Source organism: Bombus vosnesenskii, unplaced genomic scaffold (genome assembly GCF_011952255.1).
Source record: "Bombus vosnesenskii isolate JDL3184/JDL3185 unplaced genomic scaffold, Bvos_JDL3184-5_v1.1 scf7180000013533, whole genome shotgun sequence".
Lineage (NCBI taxonomy): Eukaryota > Metazoa > Arthropoda > Insecta > Hymenoptera > Apidae > Bombus > Bombus vosnesenskii.
This window is the reverse complement of record NW_022883102.1, coordinates 16,776-37,681: the sequence shown is the minus strand read 5'-3', so window position 1 is coordinate 37,681 and position 20,906 is coordinate 16,776. Positions and strand designations below refer to the sequence as shown.

Below are 20,906 nucleotides of genomic sequence, written 5' to 3'. Positions count from 1 at the left end.
ATAATTCATATGTTCTAATTTTACCGATGAAAATTATATCATCCAGAAAATATGACATTCAAACGCTGATTTCAATGACTGCATCTTCCGAGATGACAGACAACCGTCTGTGTAACTTAAGAACATTTTTTTAGATATAGCGCGAGTTTGAGCTAATTCTGACTGCGAACTGAAGCAATTAGTTATACATATCGTAGCAAATATTTATTGTTTAATATCCACTATTACACTACACACTGTACGATGCGAACAATCGGATGAATTTCCAACTCAATAGCAGTATTGTTTAATCTTAAAGCTGATACAAACGTATTACACATATTGCTGACGTAGTCGACTGCATATGAGCATAGATGAAGTATTATGACAGAATTACCGATACGTATTATGCGAGGATAGGGAACACCATTGGAAATGTCATTGCATGTTATGAATAACATTATATTGCGACAAAGAAAAGGCATCTATAAGAAATGAGCAGAATTACACAAGCAAAAACTACATAAATCTCAGATGTATCAAATAAATTCCTTAAAACATGTACGATGAATCTATTACGAACACTCTTAAAAAAAGTTCTTTTCAATAAGCTTGAACGCATAATTTTTCGATTCTATTTCCCAGTCCCTCTCATATAACCTCTTTTCCAACATACAACTAAACTACTCAATCTTCCATTTCCTAGCCCGACTTGTAAACTGTTTCCCAGCTTCTCTGCAAGCCTCTCTTCCATCGTATAACCCTCTTCAGTCCTCTTTTTCGATCAGACTTTACTCGAATACAAAAATGCTTATCGTGACAACACATCGTTATACTATTCGCGTGAGAATCAAATTTGATCAAGGATATTTATGTAAATTTACACCTTCGTGTATCAAAGACATTATTTAGATGAGAGAAAAAAAGAAAAAATATGTCAAAAGGCAAAGTTTATACTTTAATGAATGATCAACGAAATAGATTGTAAGCAGAAATTTGTTTATTTACCAAATATTCTGGAACATTATAAAGAATACATTTTTGTATATTAGGAGCGTCTTACGGATTTTCTCGTTTCTAAATTTCCTATAGATGGATAAAACTCCACACTAATGTTCTATCTATGCACATTAATGTCTCAATGAAAATTAATATTTTTACATTGGGTAGGTATTAGGAGAGTATTAATTAAAGAAATGTTGAGATTAACAAGAATAAATTATGCAAAAGATCGCTATGAAGAACGACATCTTTTTATGTAGCACCGAATCTATCGAAAAATAGAATATTTTTATGATGCAGTAGTGATTTTTATTCAAAGCTTCTCTAGTTTCTCAAAAATGCATAGAATGTACGTTGCATAACCATCTATCAACCACGCGTAATAAGTATATGGTAGATAGTAGCAACGACAATATGGAACAAGTTTACTATAGAAAATTAGATCTCCTCGTAGAGGATCGTGCGTTTTAAAAATCACAATGCTTTCGACATTCGTTGAATGTTCTCATCGAAAGCCTTTTTAACTGCCCGCGAACGTTTAAAAATCCACATAGTCTAATAATCGACTCGAGTCAGCGAATAACGAAGATCATAACTTTATCTTGCATTTTTCGATCGAAAAAAGAAAAGAAGCAAAGAAGGTGAACGTAACGAAAAAGAATAAAGAGGATAAGAAGCGCGTGCACGAGAATTACGCGAGCTTCGAAAGATCGTGGAGGGCATCGTTAATGACCCACTCTAAGTGGCGAAGAATTACACGCTGGCACGCTCTCCACGTACCCTGATCGAATGCAGGACCTCTAAAATGCTGAACTACGTCCGCAAGTTTTGTTATCGTTGCCAGAGCGAGGTGACAGAGCTTTAGTGCAAGGATAGTCGGCGATGAGTGAAGTGGCAATCCTCTGCGCGGCCATTATTCTTCGGTAGCGGCTAGGACCAGAAAGGATTTCGTTCGAATTCCTGTCGTGAGTACATTGCTTCATCGGTACATTGGATGGAATATTTCTAAAAACCGACGTTCCTACGCGTCGATTTCGGTTCCTTTCTCTCTGATGTCTCTACATCATTTACGCACGTAGCGAGTCTTCTGGATTTACAGTTTGTCCAAACTATTTCTCATTAAGAATCTCTAAAAAAGTGAATATGATATGGTGTCTTTCTCTCAAGACTATCGGTTTTCTTTATCCTCGATCGAGTCGTTAAAAGTTTGTCTTAGATATTTTATGCAAAGATTGTCAAGAGAAATGTTATCACATTTACTTGTAGGATTTTAGTATTCGAATTATGAAGGTTTAATATGTGTAAAAATATATGTACACATTTTAAAAACCTGTTAAGCTATAGCTACATCGAATTACTCCTAGTAATTTTTGTTTTGAAACGATAAATTTGTCAGTGGTAATTTTCTTCAGTTCGATAGAATTCTGATGTAAAAGTTTTCTAACAGAATACAAAGTCCTGAACTGACTTTCTCTTAAATTCTTGAATTTTATTACAAATGTTTGATCAATAGCGTAAATAATTATGATTGAAGCGATATAACGAAAACCGTAACAATTTTGCCAATTGTAATGTACAAACGAAAAATCGGTCTGTGTCATTTTAACAGATTTAGCAATCTTAGTGTTGAGAGGGTGGTTTTTCATTTCTTTGTTTTAGCGGGGTAAATATAAGAGAACTGTAAGTCGTTAGCTTAGTGGAAGCGCGTTTCGCAGAAATAATTAATGCATCTTTCATTCCATTGTATCAAACTGTGATTAATCGCGACGAAAGTGCAATTAAGATGTGTACCGGAGAAAAATCTGCTGTATTTAGTTGCGTGAATTCGAGTTAATCCGAGGCAGTGGAGAAATAATCTTATCGATAAATAACACATAATTTTGTCGTATATTTCATGCCAGGAAACCTTGTCGACTGAAAAATTGTGATTTTCGTAAGTGATAATAAATTTACCAAACAATTTGTTTGTTTCTGATTAGAAAACCGATCGACTTTAAATTCTGAGAGAACGTGTTTCACAAATGATGAAGAATTTTCGAAACAATAGTGGCAAAATCTTTAATTTGATCTCTCAATAAAAAAAATCTGTACTCTCATTATGTTCTTAACTTCGATCGGTTCACACGAATTTAATCTAACAAATCGTTACTTGGTACTGAAATAAATCAAATTTAACATGCAATCTTATGATACAATATTTCAATTATTAATTTTTCATAGAGAGTTTTTCAACGTTTCTTAATTTGAAAACCTAAAGGAACAGTGAACAGATATCTTCAGTCCTATGTAATTCAAATAAAACACTACAAAATACATTGTTATGGACGCTTGGAAAATTCAAAACAAAGTCCTCCGCGTGAATAGAGATATAGCACACATAGGATTAATCTTTCAATAATTTTCTAATAATATTTACGTATATTCAAAAATATTTCTAACAAATATAATATTAGTAAAATTGTCTACAATTCCAAGAATACATATTTCGCTGAAGATGGTCTCGCGTGAAAGAATTACCTGAATTTAAGTACAAAACAGAAACGAAAGAAAAATCCGCGACGGATCAAGTCTATTGTCCCAGCGAATGGAACTTGAAATCGAATTTGGATTGTTCGTCACGGACACGATTTCCAGGTAAATCGATACATTCTAAAAAGCAAGGAAGCCCGTGGGACGAGACAACAAAAATAAATTGAGAAGATTAATTGCAATTACCACATAGGTCGGGTTACACCATTGTTTGACCGACGTCCCTCCTGAACTTCGAAACTGGGTTGCATAATGCGGTCGAGGCACGAGCTTAACCCTGCATTGGGCTAAAATTTCATACATGCTCGTCAAAGAAAGCCTAGACGATGATAATTACCATTTTCAACTATGAAAATTATCACGGAAACTTAGAATTGCACAGCATTTCTGTCCATCTATTAACACGACGTAACATTTCTTCTTCTAGAAAGAAATTCAGAAGAAAAGATGATTGTGTCTAAAAAAAAAAAAAAATGAAAAATGAAAAACACGAGATTCAAGTTTACGATCATAGAGAGTTTTCACCGTAACGTTGCGTTTACACAATTTTTATGTATTATTTTGCTACTTGGTTCTTAATAAGTTAATCGATGCCGTGACCAAGGGCACTCGAGAAGCAGAGTCGCGAGAATTCGAGACGTAGAGATCGTGCGAGTCAACGAATTTCTCGAGAGAAAAGTTTATTCGCTCGAGAGGAGATAAACTCTTAAACAACATGTAATTTCTTTTCTCTTGTATTTTCCCAGCGTTTCGTTTACTTTCTCTCCCCTTTGATAAAAAGTTACGATAGTTGACATGGTTCAGCATTTTGAAACATCTGATTTTTAATTGACAAGTTTCTCGATCGAAGAATATTAAATGGAGAACCTTTTAATTGAAAAGACGTTGGGTTTTTAAAATCACTGAGGAGCTTGTTTCAACTTCTGAAACTTTTCGGTCGGGATAGATTTTTGGAAAGTAATTTTAATTGATACGCTTGTACTTCGCTTAGTATACTACACCACCTGGAATATTTTCAATGGGATTTTTTATTGCAAAAATTTATTAATATTGAGAAAACTTTATTCTGCAACTGCATTCTCTTATACAAATATTTCTTCTTCATTTGCTACCCACCTCATTCTACAAATATTTCTCCACGATAATTTTGTAGCTCACTCTCTGTTTCGATCATTCGCGGAGAGACGCGATCGCGAGATATCACGTCAACGAGAGTTGTAAGTTCTCGTTACAATTGAACAATCGACGCCACGAACTGATCGATTCCCTTATTTCGATTATGATAATAAGGGTAGTTCAATGAAACTTCACAGAATCAACACAACTAAATTAATGTTTATTGCACAACTTATTAACTAGAAAATCTAAATGGAATAACAAAAAGAAATGTGACTATGTAATGCGCGATACAAGATGTGTGTAGACTGTTTGGCTTCTCGAAACGTTCTGATTCTTTCTGGAAGGCGACCCCCACTACCTTCGGATCACGCCACATTCTTTTACGCCAGATAAAATAACGGCCACGAATCGACGTTTCTGGAGGTCGCTCTGCTTAATGAACCATGCGCTTGCCACTACAATGTTTATTTTGCCGGGCAGCCGCGACGATCCGTCTGCGACATTATAGTGCCGCGACCGACAGTGAAGAATATGATCTATGGCAAGCCGCATGGCGTAACACTCTCTCTTATAAATTTGTTCAAATAATTAATATACGCGGGCAGTAGTCAAACGAAATCCATCTGTCACTCCATTTGATTATTTTACAAATTTCCATTTAATATTAAGGGGACAAGTATTTAATTCGTTATTTTCACGATTTATGCTAAGGATCGCGCTACATCAAAACTTTCAGTTCGTAATGTACGTCAATTTTAATGTCATCTGAAGGTTGGAATTATTCTGTATTTCTATCTCATTTAAAATTTAAACTCCACTCTGTAGCATTAATTTGCAGCAGAGACAGCGAATGTATGTAGTAGTCATCTTATCCGTATGCTACAGCGTTCAACGAATTTGCAACTCGTTAATCTAAGCGACACGCAACAAGTATTTTGTTTTAGCAGCATTGCCATTCGTTTCAACTTCATCTGAACGAATGGAAAATCCACGTTCGATCAAAGGAAATATGGTGCGCGAGTTATTCAATTAATTGTCGCATTTATTGATAGTTTAATTAGTTTGCACATTTTCTTTATTTTCACCACAAATTCTGACCAGTTACAGCCTCCTGTTCTAATGTATTTGAAAAAATTAGTGGTTTTATATACAATTTATATACAATGATAAAATGAGAATATTTTAACGTTAATCGAACAAGCTTTCCTTTTAATCAGTAAAAATTATATCCTCGCGAAAAGTTATGACCATCGATATATTCTACCAATTCACGATATATTACGAGTCGTTAACGAATTAAAGAGCTCGTTTTCAAACATAAATCGTACAAAAATTGTTCATTAACCGAATTTAACGAATCGCCAGGCAATTTCTTTTAATTGAAAAAAAGAAACGTGAGGTCTTTTAATCCACCGAGAAGATTATTCGTACAGTTGTAAAATGTCGAATAGATAAAGATTGTACGCGTATTGTCTTAAGCTCTCATTAGCGTAGGTTGATTCGTGCAGTAAAAAAAAAAGGAGGGGAAAATAACTTTACTAAATTCAACCAGGCAGCTTTCGTCGTATTAAAAGTTTTAGGGTTGTTTTATAATTATGAGCCGAGGTTTGCGACAACGCGACGCAGTTTACAATAGTTCGTCGCAGTTGACAATACTTCAGCAACGCGTAGAATAACAGACGATGAAGAATAGTGGTGCAAAAAAACGAATGATATATTATAACGCATGTTGTCATTGATCTGGAAACTCATTAAACGATAGGATTACGGCCATATTCGCGGATTGTATCCGCGACGGATATAAAACGACAAATTCCGTGGATAGGTTCGTTGTAACAACGTCGACCACTTGGACACAATACTCCTTGATTATCCGCGTGATTTTATTCGCGGGCGTGGAATTTCCACGAAAATTCGAAACTGTATGCCACGGTTTCGTAAACCGGTGTTCCATCGCGAAAGTGCTGGATGAAACTGAGTATACAACGTTCAATTCGCGCAATTCTCTTCAATTGACATCATTCCGCCCTATGTTGCATGACGTTTACGTCATGTTTCGAAGAATTTGACATAGGACGGCGCGAACACCATAAATCAATTGTTCGACAGGCGATCGATCGATTTTAAAGTAAGCTTAAACGCCGTTAGATGAACGGCGTCAAGTGAGTTGGCCGTCGTGTCGTCTGCCGGAAATCGAGCTGGCGACACCAGTTTCGCGCTTGTCACGCGCAAGTGTTAGATTGTTTTAAATGGCGTGACGCGGATGACACTTCTGTAATTGTTAAAATTGTTGATTCTTGTCTTTGAGATAACTGGCAAAGAATTGTAAAAGATAGCCTATTGTCAAGAGGAATTTCTCAGGAGTTCGATGGTTCGTTAAGAGGTTCAAGTTGTGCGATTTAGTATTGTTAAACACTGTATTGTGCAACTATTTGCACGTTCATAATGTATATTGATAAATCTAAATGGCGTGACGCGAATTATACTAAATGGCTAAGTGATTGCTAAAATTGTTGGTTTTTGCCTTCGCGATAACTTTGAAAGCTTCCGTGAAAGATAGCGTATCGTCGAGGTCCGAAGTTTTTTCAGAAGTTCGCCGGTTTTTTTCAACTCGTATACTTTAGGATTTTTACGCGGCTTTATGCAACTATTTGGACTTTTATAATGTGTATTGATAAATTTAAACGTTGTGACGCGAATGGTATTAAATATTATGATTGTTAAACTTGTTGATTCTTTCCTTTAACATAGCTTTAAAAAGCTTCTATAAAAGCTAGCGTATTGTCAAGGTTTCTCAAAAAATCGGAGTTTTGTTGAAGATTCAAACTGGTTTAGGATTCTAAAACATTGGATATTTCTATTTTGAAACATTTTATAGCCGCGTTTTACGTTTAAGATATACTGAATCTTCATTTATATTACAGATTGTATCATTATGCCGTTATACCTTTAAATTATAAGACCGTATCTTCAAGACTAATTATTAATCATCTTAGAATCTCAGGATTCGATCCTTCGACTTTTAAATTACGTTACGGTATTAAATCATATTACATGGTAATAAATTTTACCAACTTGTTGAAATAGCTTGTACTCTGCGCAAATCAAAGTCGTATTATCACTAGATTGATATACAACTAAGTTACTGTATGTCATAGCAACTTTTCAAATCGATCGAAAATCAAAAACGATGCGGTTCGTATCGCGGCAAATAGTATGCCGTGTGTCACAAATATGAAGATCTTGTAGTAGACATTGAAAACTGTGATAAAATATATATTACGATATTTATATATTATTAATATTATAACATTACGAAGATATTCGTTGTTGCAATTTAATTACATTAAGGTTGAGTAAATTAAGCTCATTAAATGTCAGTATAAGAAGAGACAAAATTACATTTTAAATTAAGAACATCGATTTCAAAAATCTCTCGATATTTTTTATTTCTTTTTTTTTTCCCCTTAAACATTATAGATCTTTAACTACAGCGCGTTGCAATGTAATATACTCGCGTTTAATAATTTTGCAGAACGATATCCTACGAATATTAAACCTTAATCGTTTCCTAGAATTAATTCAAATAAATCCAGGAAATCCCTCAGAGCCATTGATAATTGTCTTACCTAGTAGTAAGTACTTTAATTACGAAACATTACATTACATCGACGACTGTTAATGTGTTAACTGAATTATCGTTTATAGACTAGTAAATTAAGTCACCCTACATAGAAATACAAAATTAGATTTTACGTTGGAAGCATTGATTTTGGAATATGTACTGGTCGATCTTATAATTCTACACCTGTACGAAATTCTGGCAACACTATATCAGAGAACGGAATGGCATACTCATGGGAATAAGGAAAAATACAGTTTAAATTATTAATATAAGAACTACTTCAAGTAAATTCAGATTTGCTTCTGAATAATCATGGTTTTCCCATGCTGAAAAATGATCGAGCAATATGAATAATAAAGAACCATTTCTTAGAATTAAATGAGTTTCTATATTTCATTTTCCTAATATAAAATTTTACCAAATACCGAAATTAATACACTTGGACCTAATTAACTAGTATGATATAATAAATACAATGTTATACTAAATAAATATATTAATAATTACAATGCTAAGTGTATTTCGAAATTATTTCTTATTCCCTTTAACAAAATCCTTGCACCTATCATGTTTTTGCAACAGCCTGTATATACAAGGTGTCTCGTCTTGATCGAGCCAGGCAAATATCTCTTAAACCGTATATTATTCGAAAAAAGTGTTTCTTCGAAAAATACATAGCTTCGAGATCTCAAGGTGACCTTCGTTTATTCAAATGGATTTCTACATACATTTTTTTCATACGCTATTCGATGGATTTTTTAATTCCCTACAAACCAGTATTAGAGTACTTCAATGGAAAAATGATTAGTTCAAAAGGTATTCCAGCTTCAACCTTGTAAAACTTATCGCATGAAAGACAAGGAAAGATAACACAGCGCACTTACGTTTATATGTTTCTTGTCCTCCACACGCTCAATTTTAATGAAATTAACAATGAGATATCTTTTAAGCTAAGAATTTTCAGATACAACTACCTTGATACTTTTCCGTAGAGAACTAAAAAGTGCATCGGATGGTGTATGAAAGATAAAACGTATAATTCAATTGGAAGAAACAACGGTTATCTTAGAATCTCGTAAACGCTTCCACTTAGACAAATCCAATTGAACGTCGTAAGATGGGTCAATTGAAACCGTACAATTTTTTGTACGCTCTTTCTCGAATTACGTATAGTTTAGGATATATGTTTGCTTGGAACGATCAAAATGAGACACCATGTACATTAATACATTCCACATTCATTATCGCGAAATTGCGTTTCCCTTTGACTTTTTCGAATTTCCGGGACGCGACAGCACGTTCCATTCAACCGCAATTCGCGTACTCGCTTACAATTAGTCAGGGTCGCGATACTCGCGAGTTCCACTCGCGCGATTAGTCATAATGGCTATTATTTTATTGTGTAACAGCTTTTTCCCTCGTTGCTTGCCAATCGAATTGCCTGTTACCGAGAGGCACTACTCGACACGCCCGCGTCTTTAAACGTTAAATACCTTGAATATTAATGTCAGCGACGTCTGATATAGTGCATTTTACCGATGATGAAATCCGCTCGATCACTAGGGAAAAACACGGCGTAACGAGGGCGTGTGTACACGAAACGTGGATCATTTGCTCCGCACGATCGATCATGCTAATGTAACGAATATAACAAATCGTTACGATAGCTTCTACTCTTGGAAGAAAGAATAGAAATACCAGCAGACACTGGGAAAATGACAAATGTACAATCATTTCCAAGTAATCCGCATGTCTTGAAAACATTGACATTCTTTGTTTAAATAAAGCATGTAGGAGTCAATCTGACAAGCTGAACTGATCGATTTCGATGTTTCAAAAGTTTTTAATTTTACGTATCAAAATACGTAGATAGGGTTCATTTCGCAGAAACGGAACGATTAATTAACCTCGATAGAATTGGTCAGTTTTATTTCTATATCGTAGTTACTTTTTGTTTTATTACGCAAGAATAAAACAGTTATGTTAATCGTTTTGTTACGAAATACGTTAACTCTACGCTGAAATTTTATAAGACTTTACTCGAGTATAAATAGCCTTTTTATTACGAAAACTTTTGTATGGGAATGTAGATGCCGAAAAATGTCAGCTCGAAAATACAGAGGAAAGATTTATATATAAAATTCAGCATAAACCGGAAACGTCACTTCAAGATGCGTAAATGTGGCAATGTATCTTTCATCAAGATAGAAAAAGAGACGTCGAAATTATTAATAGACTAAATTAAGATAAATCTGTTGAATGGTTTAATGGAGACACAATGGAATACACAATAGAATTCTTACAGAAATACATAATAACAGAGTAGTGATACATCAACAGCTGTCACCAATCTCAGGTGTGCCTTATTACGTTGACCCTGGCCACGGATTAGCTAACACCTTGATGGTGACGTTATTAATCGATGTGGTTTTTACTTTCTGAATGATATACAGCATTATGTGACGTTTCCTATTTCAGCAGATTGACTTTCAACTGTAGAAAGAGAAAGGGAGAAAATGGGGAGTCATAAATTCTCGTATCATTAATAGAAGTCTAAATATCACGTGATAAGTTTTATATTAATTTCACATTTTATATCTCGGAAATATAAATGTCACAAAATCACACAAAACAAAAATGTTGTCAACGTAGACCCAAAACGTAAAATATTCGGCTTATCTTTTCAATTTAGTTTCCATCAAAGATAGTGTTACGCCATGCGGCTTGCCTTAGATCATATTCTTCACTGTCGGTCGCGGCGCTATAATGTCGCAGACGGATCGTCGCGGCTGCCCGGCAAAATAAACATTGTAGTGGCAAGCGCATGGTTCATTAAGCAGAGCGACCTCCAGAAACGTCGATTCGTGGCCGTTATTTGATCTGGCGTAAAAGAAGGTGGCGTGATCCGAAGGTAGTGGGGGTCGCCTTCCAGAAAGAATCAGAACGTTTCGAGAAGCCAAAGAGTCTACACACATCTTGTATCGCGCATTACATAGTCACATTTCTTTTGTTATTCCATTTAGATTTTCTAGTTAATAAGTTGTGCAATAAACATTAATTTAGTTGTGTTAATTCTGTGAGATTTCATTGAACTACCCTTATTATCATAATCGAAATAAGGGAATCGATCAGTTCGTGGCGTCGATTGTTCAATCGTAACGAGAACTTACAACTCTCGTTGACGTGATATCTCGCGATCGCGTCTCTCCGCGAATGATCGAAACATTTTGGTCCTTCAAGCCGGATCACGTGCCAGTGAAGAGTGCACTTACCAGTGACCACACAGTGCCACGTGACTTTATCAAAACCAGCAGCGGAAGCAGGAGCATCCACTACAGCCAAACCAGTGACGTCATCTTCGAAGAAGCACATCCCATTGGCAAGGGAACGCAACCACGCAGCCTTCCGTCGCAGCTGGACAATCATCAACGCAACGAATTTCACAACTTAACATACACGCGACCTCACGCCGCACGACAGTAAGGTAAGCTCGTTCCTTATTTCAACCATCTCCTATCCTCGGCAACGATGACGAGCGAAGACCAACTCATCTCTCTGCGTCGGAGACGAGGCTATTGTAGCGGCCGATTCACATATTTATCGAATCGACTGGACGAGTACGAGCAATCTGAGAGTCAGCAAAATTCCTTATTAAAGAATTACGAGAAACAACTGACCGAAGTTGCGAGTCAATTCGAAGCGATTCAACTCGAATTAGAAGTATTGGACGAGGAGGAACAAGCGCGCGGCTTCGAAATAAGGGATCAGTACGTCGCGGTAGACACAAGGCTACAAAACTTCTCTCTTCTGAGGAACGCGCAAACAGCTTCGCCGTCGACATCCATAAACCCTCCAACCTGTGCATCATCCGCAAGTTTAAATCCGATATCCATTAAATTACCAGATCTTCGGCTCCCTACCTTTGACGGAAGCTTAGAAAAATGGAACACGTTTTATGATACCTTTTCCTCCATAATCGATAAAAATCCTAGTCTCACTGACATACAGAAATTCCATTACCTGCAGTCCGCCCTGCAAGGAGAAGCAGCCGATTGTTTAAACGCGTTATCCCTTAGTAATGTAAACTACAGTCAGGCTATTGCCGTTCTCAAGGAAAGTTTCGAATGTCCACGATACACAGCTTTCAGTCACTGCATGGCAATAATTGATTATCCAAGGATAACCAAGGAATCTCCAACGGAATTAAGGCGCTTAGTCCACACATTTAAACAACACATATATGCATTGAACAAATTAGGAGAATCCTACCCCGATACCAGTGCTATGCTCAACAGCCTCATCTTCTCGAAAATACCACTAAGTATCCAAAAGCAATGGGAAATGACGCTGCCCAATAACGAGGTGCCTCCGTACATTCATTTACTAAACTTCCTAGAGAGATTAGCACGAAGCTCCAAACCGATCACCACAGTCAGACAAACAAGAGAATCACCGGAACAAACTACCCCTGTCCGTCAACGCGCATCACGAGGGCATGCACTTACGGCGACACAGGTTACTCCAACATGCCCCACCTGTCAAGGACCACACCCCATTTGGAGATGTGACACCTTCAAAACCAAATCCCTTCGCGAACGCATTCGGGAGGTCAAAAGGGCATCACTATGCCTCAACTGCCTCGGGAAGGGGCACACAACGAAGCATTGTTTCGCAGGATCATGTCGCGTATGCGGAGAACGACATCATACAATGCTGCATAGGACAAAACGCCATTCAGGGTCTCGTTCCAGCACGTCCAGCCCGAAATCTTCCCCATCAAATAGCCGATCCACAACACCTTCTTCGCCACCCTACGTGTCACCCACTCGTCGCAAAAGGCACACAACAGACCACAGATCGGAAACACCACGAACAGCCGCGTCTGCAAGTCCACCGCCCAGTGACAAACGAACACACAACCAATGACGCCGACGATCGACGACTCCGTTCATGACCGAACATATCAAACCAATAGCATCCGAATTACTGTCCAATGATCTAGTCATCACAGCGCAGATTAATATTTTGAATGATAAACAGCAACCAATCCGTTGTCGAGCGTTGCTCGACACCGGATCCAGTATGAACTTCATTACCGAGGAATTAGCAAAATCGTTAAGGATAAGGCAAAACAAATGTTCGGTCCCGATCGGAGCTCTAGATACCTTGACAACGACCTCTAAGCGACACATCACGGCCACGATCACTTCCACTGACGGTACATACACGCGGACATTAACGTTCCTTATCATCCCAATCATATCAACCTTAATTCCCAGCGAACCCATCGATCGTTCGACACTTGAGATACCAAAAAATCTCAAATTGGCCGATCCACGATTTCATTTACCAGCTCCGATAGATGTACTATTAAGCTCAGGTTCAACACTCGCGTCGATGTGTGTGGGACAAGTCAACCTCACGCAGCCAGACGAGCCTGGACTGCGTCTGCAAAAGACGCGATTCGGATGGGTAATCGGGGGGAGTCCAACTTCCCAAACCGCTACAAACATATTTCACACATCCACGACGACTTTACAAGCAAGGTTTTGGGAAATCGATGAAGGACCCTCAATTAAACATATCTCAGAGGCAGATCGACGATGCGAAGAACACTTCCAAGCCCACACCCGACGCACCAGCGAAGGACGATACATCGTCGCTCTACCTTTCAACGATCAGCTTCAGTCACTCGGATCCTCTAAAACGCTGGCGAGTAAACGACTCGCCTCACTCAATCGCCGATTCCAGCGCGACAAACACTTCGAATCAGAATATCGAACGGTAATACAGGAATACCTGGCGTTGGGACACATGACGAAGGTCAATGACAACCACTCCGACGACAACGGATACTATTTACCCCATCATGGCGTGACCAAAGCATCGAGTCAAACCACCAAACTCCGTGTAGTTTTCGACGGATCGGCACCAAGCACTACCGGAACCTCCTTAAACGATACACTTCACACAGGACCCCAGTTACAGGAAGATTTATTTTATATATTAATTAGATTCCGCGCTCATCAATACGTACTCACCGGCGACATCGAGAAAATGTATCGGCAATTCCTCGTACGACCAGAGGATCGGAAATATCAAAGGATATTATGGCGCAGCGCGAGTGGAGAAACAGAAACATATGAGCTTAACACTGTAACGTTCGGTTTATCCGCAGCCCCGTATCTAGCTATTCGGTGCCTCAAGTAACTGGCAGAGGACGAAGGACATCGATTTCCACGTGCAGCACAGGTACTGCAGCGGGATTTCTACGTCGACGACGCTCTCACCGGAGCTGAAACGAAGGACGAAGCCCTCACGCTCAGAACAGAACTCACCAATTTACTTCAACTGGCCGGCGTAAACATACGAAAATGGGCGTCAAACGATAATGACTTATTACACGGACTCTCCTTAGAAGAAACAAATCACCAACATTTTTTGGGCGACTCGCAAACCTTGAAGACGCTGGGAGGGTTTTGGAATTCATCCGACGACTCTATTCTTTACTCGGTCGAAGTCAAACCCACGCCCTCTCGAGTCACGAAACGAATCATCAGCTCGGAGATTGCAAAAATTTACGATCCGCTCGGTCTGCTTGCACCGGTGATTGTTCGGGCCAAGATGCTACTTCAACGAATATGGTCGTCGAAAATCGATTGGGATGAATCACTTCCGATCGAGTTACATACAGAGTGGGAAAGGTACTATGCCCAATTACCCTTATTAAACAACGTCAGGTTCCTACGCAAGGCAATAATCGAGTCCGCAATGGAAATTGAACTGCATGGTTTCTGCGATGCCAGCGAAAAGGCTTACGGAGCCTGTATTTATCTTCGAACCCTTAACACCAACGGCCGTGTTTGGACCCAACTTTTCACCGCAAAATCGAAAGTCGCCCCACTCAAGTGCCAGACCATTCCTCGGCTCGAGCTGAGCGGAGCACTCCTTCTTACGTCCCTGATGTCGACAATACAACAAGCCCTATCACACAAAATTACTCGAACTATCTATTGGACCGATTCCACTATCGTCCTCCATTGGCTCAATACTTCACCTCACACCCTTAAAACATTCGTCGCTAACAGAGTCTCCGAAATTCAAACAAAAACCAGCATCCGTGATTGGCGCCACGTTCCTACCGACGACAATCCCGCGGACTTAATATCACGCGGCCAAACACCCGAAGAGTTTCTGCGCCCAACCATCTGGCAGCACGGTCCTGCATGGCTCTACCAGTCGGAAGGCTATTGGCCGACATGGGCGCTAACACCGCAAATGGAAGTACCGGAGCAGAAGGGGGCGATTTGTCTGTCCACAAACCCCCCCGATTACTGTTTGTTGCAAAGGTATTCATCCTGGCCCAAGTTGATACGAATCATAGCTCGTTGCCTCCGTTGGAAACAGAAAAGGAACCGAGCGGCATCCCTAACCGTTACTGAATTACGCATAACGCACAATAAACTGATAAAATTGTTGCAAAACATCCATTTCTCCGAGGAAATTCGCACACTCCAAAAAGATCGGAACGCGGCGATAAAGGGTAAGCTCACGCGACTCAATCCGTTCATAGACAAGGAAGGAATATTGCGAGTTGGGGGTCGACTCAGTCATTCGTCGATGACCTTCGCCCAGAAACATCCCATAGTATTACCTAAGTCATCCGTTACAACACGCATCATAGACCACGAGCACAAGATCCACATGCATTCCGGAACGCAGGCTACGTTATACGCAGTAAGACAAAGATACTGGCCCGTTGACGGTCGAAGTCAAGTATGGCGGGCGATCAAAGGCTGCGTCCGCTGCTGCCGCGCTCAACCACCGCCGGTAGAATACGTGATGGGTAATCTGCCGGAGGCGCGAGTAACGGAATCTCGCCCATTTACAAACGTCGGCGTCGATTACTGCGGGCCGTTCCACATCAAGGAAAAACGAGATCGTAACCGTCGTCAGATAAAAGTATACGTAGCCATTTTCGTATGCCTAGCAATTAAAGCGGTACACATCGAGCTCGTTGACGATCTCACTAGCGAAGCCTTCATCGCCGCTCTTCGCAGATTTATCGCTCGACGAGGCTATTGCTCCACCATCCATTCTGATAACGGCACCAACTTCAGAGGAGCAAGCAACGAATTACGAGAGCTTCACGATTTATTACAATCGGACGATCACAAGGAAAAAGTAACCGCATTTTTAGCCGACAAACAAATCGAATGGCGCTTCATTCCCCCTCATTCGCCGCATTTCGGTGGGCTATGGGAAGCAGCGGTGAAGTCATTTAAACGCCACCTCAGGCGTGTAGCCGGCAACGAGTTACTCACCTCTGAACAATTGAATACTCTTATCATAGAAATAGAAGCAGTCCTCAATTCCCGCCCGCTAACTCCTATCTCCACCGATCCAAATGATCTCCTAGTCCTCACTCCCGGACATTTTCTCATTGGCGATTCACTAATGTGCTTACGTGATCGAGATTTCAGAGACATTCCATCGAACCGACTCTCCAGATGGCAGCATATCCAACAGCTTAAACAGCATTTTTGGAACCGCTGGCATAAGGAGTATTTGAACGAGCTAACCAACCGCAATAAGTGGAGGAAGGGTGGACACGGCATCCAAAAAGGCACAATCGTCATCCTCAGAGAGGACAACGTTCCCTCCATGCATTGGCCTCTGGGCCGAGTTATCAAGGTTCATCCAGGCGCCGATGGTGTCATCCGGACAGCTACAGTTCAGACGGCAAAGAGCGTTTTGGATCGGGCCGTCAAAAGGCTTGTCCCACTGCCAATTCAACCCGATCTCGAGAAACCCGAACAACTAGCCACCGAGACGAACTAAGATGGGAACTTCAACCACATCTCGCTAATTTGATCGGTACCCTCTCAACGGGGGGAGGATGTTACGCCATGCGGCTTGCCATAGATCATATTCTTCACTGTCGGTCGCGGCACTATAATGTCGCAGACGGATCGTCGCGGCTGCCCGGCAAAATAAACATTGTAGTGGCAAGCGCATGGTTCATTAAGCAGAGCGACCTCCAGAAACGTCGATTCGTGGCCGTTATTTGATCTGGCGTAAAAGAAGGTGGCGTGATCCGAAGGTAGTGGGGGTCGCCTTCCAGAAAGAATCAGAACGTTTCGAGAAGCCAAAGAGTCTACACACATCTTGTATCGCGCATTACATAGTCACATTTCTTTTGTTATTCCATTTAGATTTTCTAGTTAATAAGTTGTGCAATAAACATTAATTTAGTTGTGTTAATTCTGTGAGATTTCATTGAACTACCCTTATTATCATAATCGAAATAAGGGAATCGATCAGTTCGTGGCGTCGATTGTTCAATCGTAACGAGAACTTACAACTCTCGTTGACGTGATATCTCGCGATCGCGTCTCTCCGCGAATGATCGAAACAGATAGATTACGGATTTTTATGCAAATTCATATCTTTACGAATATAACTGAAGGAATGGGACCTCGATGGATAATCATTTTTTCGATAGATATTATAACGAGTACTACAGTTCGAATTTATTCATATATTTTTGCTTATGTCTCGCGTTTAAGTCTCCCATAAGTGCATAAAAAGTTGCATACTAGTCAAAAATTGAATGGTCACACATTTTGGTCAAACTTGAGTTAAAAGTAAAATATGGTTCTACAATGTTTGTAAATTATTGCAGATATTGCAATCAAAAGGCGATTTAATATTAAACACAAGAAGCACATTAGGTGCTCGAAACTTGTGGCACAGCGTAGCTTAAAAACCCCTTTATCTCGACATGCGCTAAATCTGTTTCAGATCTTTACTCTCGGTTTCCATTCGATTAAAAACGTAGAATGAGAAACAAAACTCCAGAGAGTACAAACGTCCCTTCCATAGGATTCCACAGGAATCACCCCCATTCAACATACATAACATCCGTATGTACATCGATAAAAGTCCAGTATTTCTTTCCGATCGGAGAAAGCAAGCCATTCTCATGAGACTTAAAATTCGACATACTAAACTGACACACTCTCATAACTTTATCCTATTTGTAGATGATAATCTTCTTAATCGTAGCAACGTTAATGCATGAAAAGTAAATTAAATTAAGAAATAAATTCGCTCTGCCAAACGAGATGCAGCATGTCTAAATCAGAAGCATTGAAGATCTTCTTTATCTTCTCAAAGATATTAATCTGTATCAGCAATTATGATATCGTAAGCTACCTGCTTAATTCTAACATACGCTGTATCGTAGTATAGATACCGTTGTTTGAGTTTCTAACTTGCCTTATTGCATTCTACGCTTTGCTCTTTGTTACGTATTTTATTAATCGCGGTAGCTGCCTAATCCCGGACCATAAAAATCATGAAAACGATAAAGAAATAAATAAATAAGGAAGAACAGAGCATCGACTATTAGTAAAACCTACTCGACGATAGAAGCGCCTTTTCTTCGTTTCGCGGTGCCGCGAAAACGAAAGAAAAACCGCGGCCAACAGAGCGAAGGTAAAGAATCGGAAGCCGGCGGCAGAATTAAGAGGAACGTCGTTGGCTGTTTACAGTGAATACCGGTCGCGATAAATCCAGCCTCCGGTACACTCGAAATTGCTTTTCGAGGGTCGCCTTGTAGCGGATGAAATTAAACAGGATCACTGTACGCTCGTAATAAAATCTCCAAGTTCCAGTACGCTTCCGGGATGAAAGAATCGGCTGCCTCCGCGGTGCGACGCTATTCCCGGCCGTGCAAAAAGTTCCCTTGAAAGCGCGCACTCCTCGTAACGAGCTTTTGCTAATTTTTTTAATTAATTCAAGATCGAATAGGTATCGATTAGAATCGCGATCCACATTTACGCGTTTCGATGAAATACGAATTATTAACACGAAAACTCTTTCGTATTGGGTTTGAATAATATATAACGAGGTTTGAAACGAGCAGAATGTTTAATTGAAAAATTTAACTTACATTTTTACGAAGCGTCAAGACATTGTGAGATATATTTCGAAGGATTATATTTTGCTCAAATGTTTGCATTGATTTGCACAAATTATGCAACTATATTGTTACAATATGGAACGTATTATAATGAAACGTATATTGTTACAATAATGTAAGGTAAAACCAATCCATAAATTGCAGTAATGAAATTTCATATTGAATATGTACGATATTGTAACTATACAAATTAATGAACAGTTTAACAGTTTAATTAATGAACATGATAAACAATTTAATAAATCACAACTGAAGACCTTAGTAAAATAGACGTGTAAGTGCAGTTATTCAAGAAGATGATAAAAACGCTCATACAATTCCAGTTTTAATAGCATGAAAGTATAACTGCACTTACACATTTCAGAAATATTAATTATCCTAGTACTATTGCTCTTTTAATATAACGTTTTTGAACACGTAACATTAAAATCACGAAATCTATCATGATGGATCTGCCACATTATGTTCAGTTATGTTTCCTGTACTTCTCACGGAAATTACTTAACGAAATAAGGTTCGACTACGTCTAAATTTAATCTTAATTCTTTTATTTTTTTAAATTTGCTAAAAATCTCGTGTTATTTTTAGCTCATTAGAAAGGTTTCGTATTATATTCATATATTTATACAAATTGGTGGGAGGATTTTAATTAACGATAGCCTGCGTCCATCGAGGCAAGTGGAATTAAATTTGATCTTGTAATGAAAGTTTGCCAGTTGCACTCTGTGTTTAAACGGTTCGAAGGTATTTAGTGTTTTTTGTAGAAAATCGAGAGCCGCAATGTTATACAGATTGTGAAGCTGTTCGCAAGAGATACGAAAAGTTATGAAGATGGCTACTCGAAAGTTCCCATTAGCCTACTTAAACCAAGTGCATCGCCCTCAACGACAACGACACTTATACTCACCAGTCTCCACCAAAATATGCAAACTACCCCTATGAGAGGTATTTTTCTTTTCTTTTGATAAAAATAAAACTGTATAATAAGCGATACAGAACTTTGCAAGTATAATCACATAAAATCAAGCGGCGTTAGGTAAAACTTTTATAAACTTGTTATGAATATCGTAACTTTGATCTTCAAAATATAGTAAATTATACCATCAACCCTTAACGCATACCAAGATAGGACAAGAGATGTCTTCTTATCAAGAAGGCTATTAACATTCTCGAAAAACTGTACGATCTTTTTAATAGTTCCATCGATTAGCATTAATATATTCTTTTTTAGAAAAATATTATACAATATCGCGGAACATTTCACTCGAAGAATTTTATTAAAGTAAAAAGTACGTCAAAATAAAATTACGCTCTGACCAGAAATTATTAACAGTCACTGTGTACGCCATCATTTCGTAAAAGCGCGTTATAATTAAATTTTATTAAAAGGATAATACCGTTAAACAGCTTCGAGGCAAATACTAAAAGTATCGGATAAGCGTTTTTTCATCCAGCAAAAATTCAACAAGAACGTACTGTAAAATGGTAAGAAACTTCTAAAATTCTTTAATACGTCAAGAAGTTGGCGTTCGAGTCTAAAGTGGAGATAAAAAAATGCTTGTTTTCACCGAAAAGGCGAAAGCTCAAGAGATCGTTTTAAGCGTCTTAAGAAAATTATAGCCCGTAAGCATGGAACGTTGAAAAAGTAAATTCGAAGAACAGAAT

At 38.8% G+C, this 20,906-nt stretch overlaps 1 protein-coding gene across 1 annotated transcript; it reads left to right on the top strand.

Moving 5' to 3' along the window:
• Positions 1-13,204: 13,204 nt before the first annotated feature.
• On the top strand, positions 13,205-16,525 carry LOC117238547 (the record flags this gene model as incomplete). Its single annotated transcript, XM_033503550.1, has 2 exons — positions 13,205-13,472; positions 14,502-16,525. Coding segments are annotated over exons 1-2 (2,292 nt in total), but the record flags the coding sequence as incomplete, so codon positions are not given.
• Between the last annotated feature and the right edge of the window lie 4,381 nt (positions 16,526-20,906).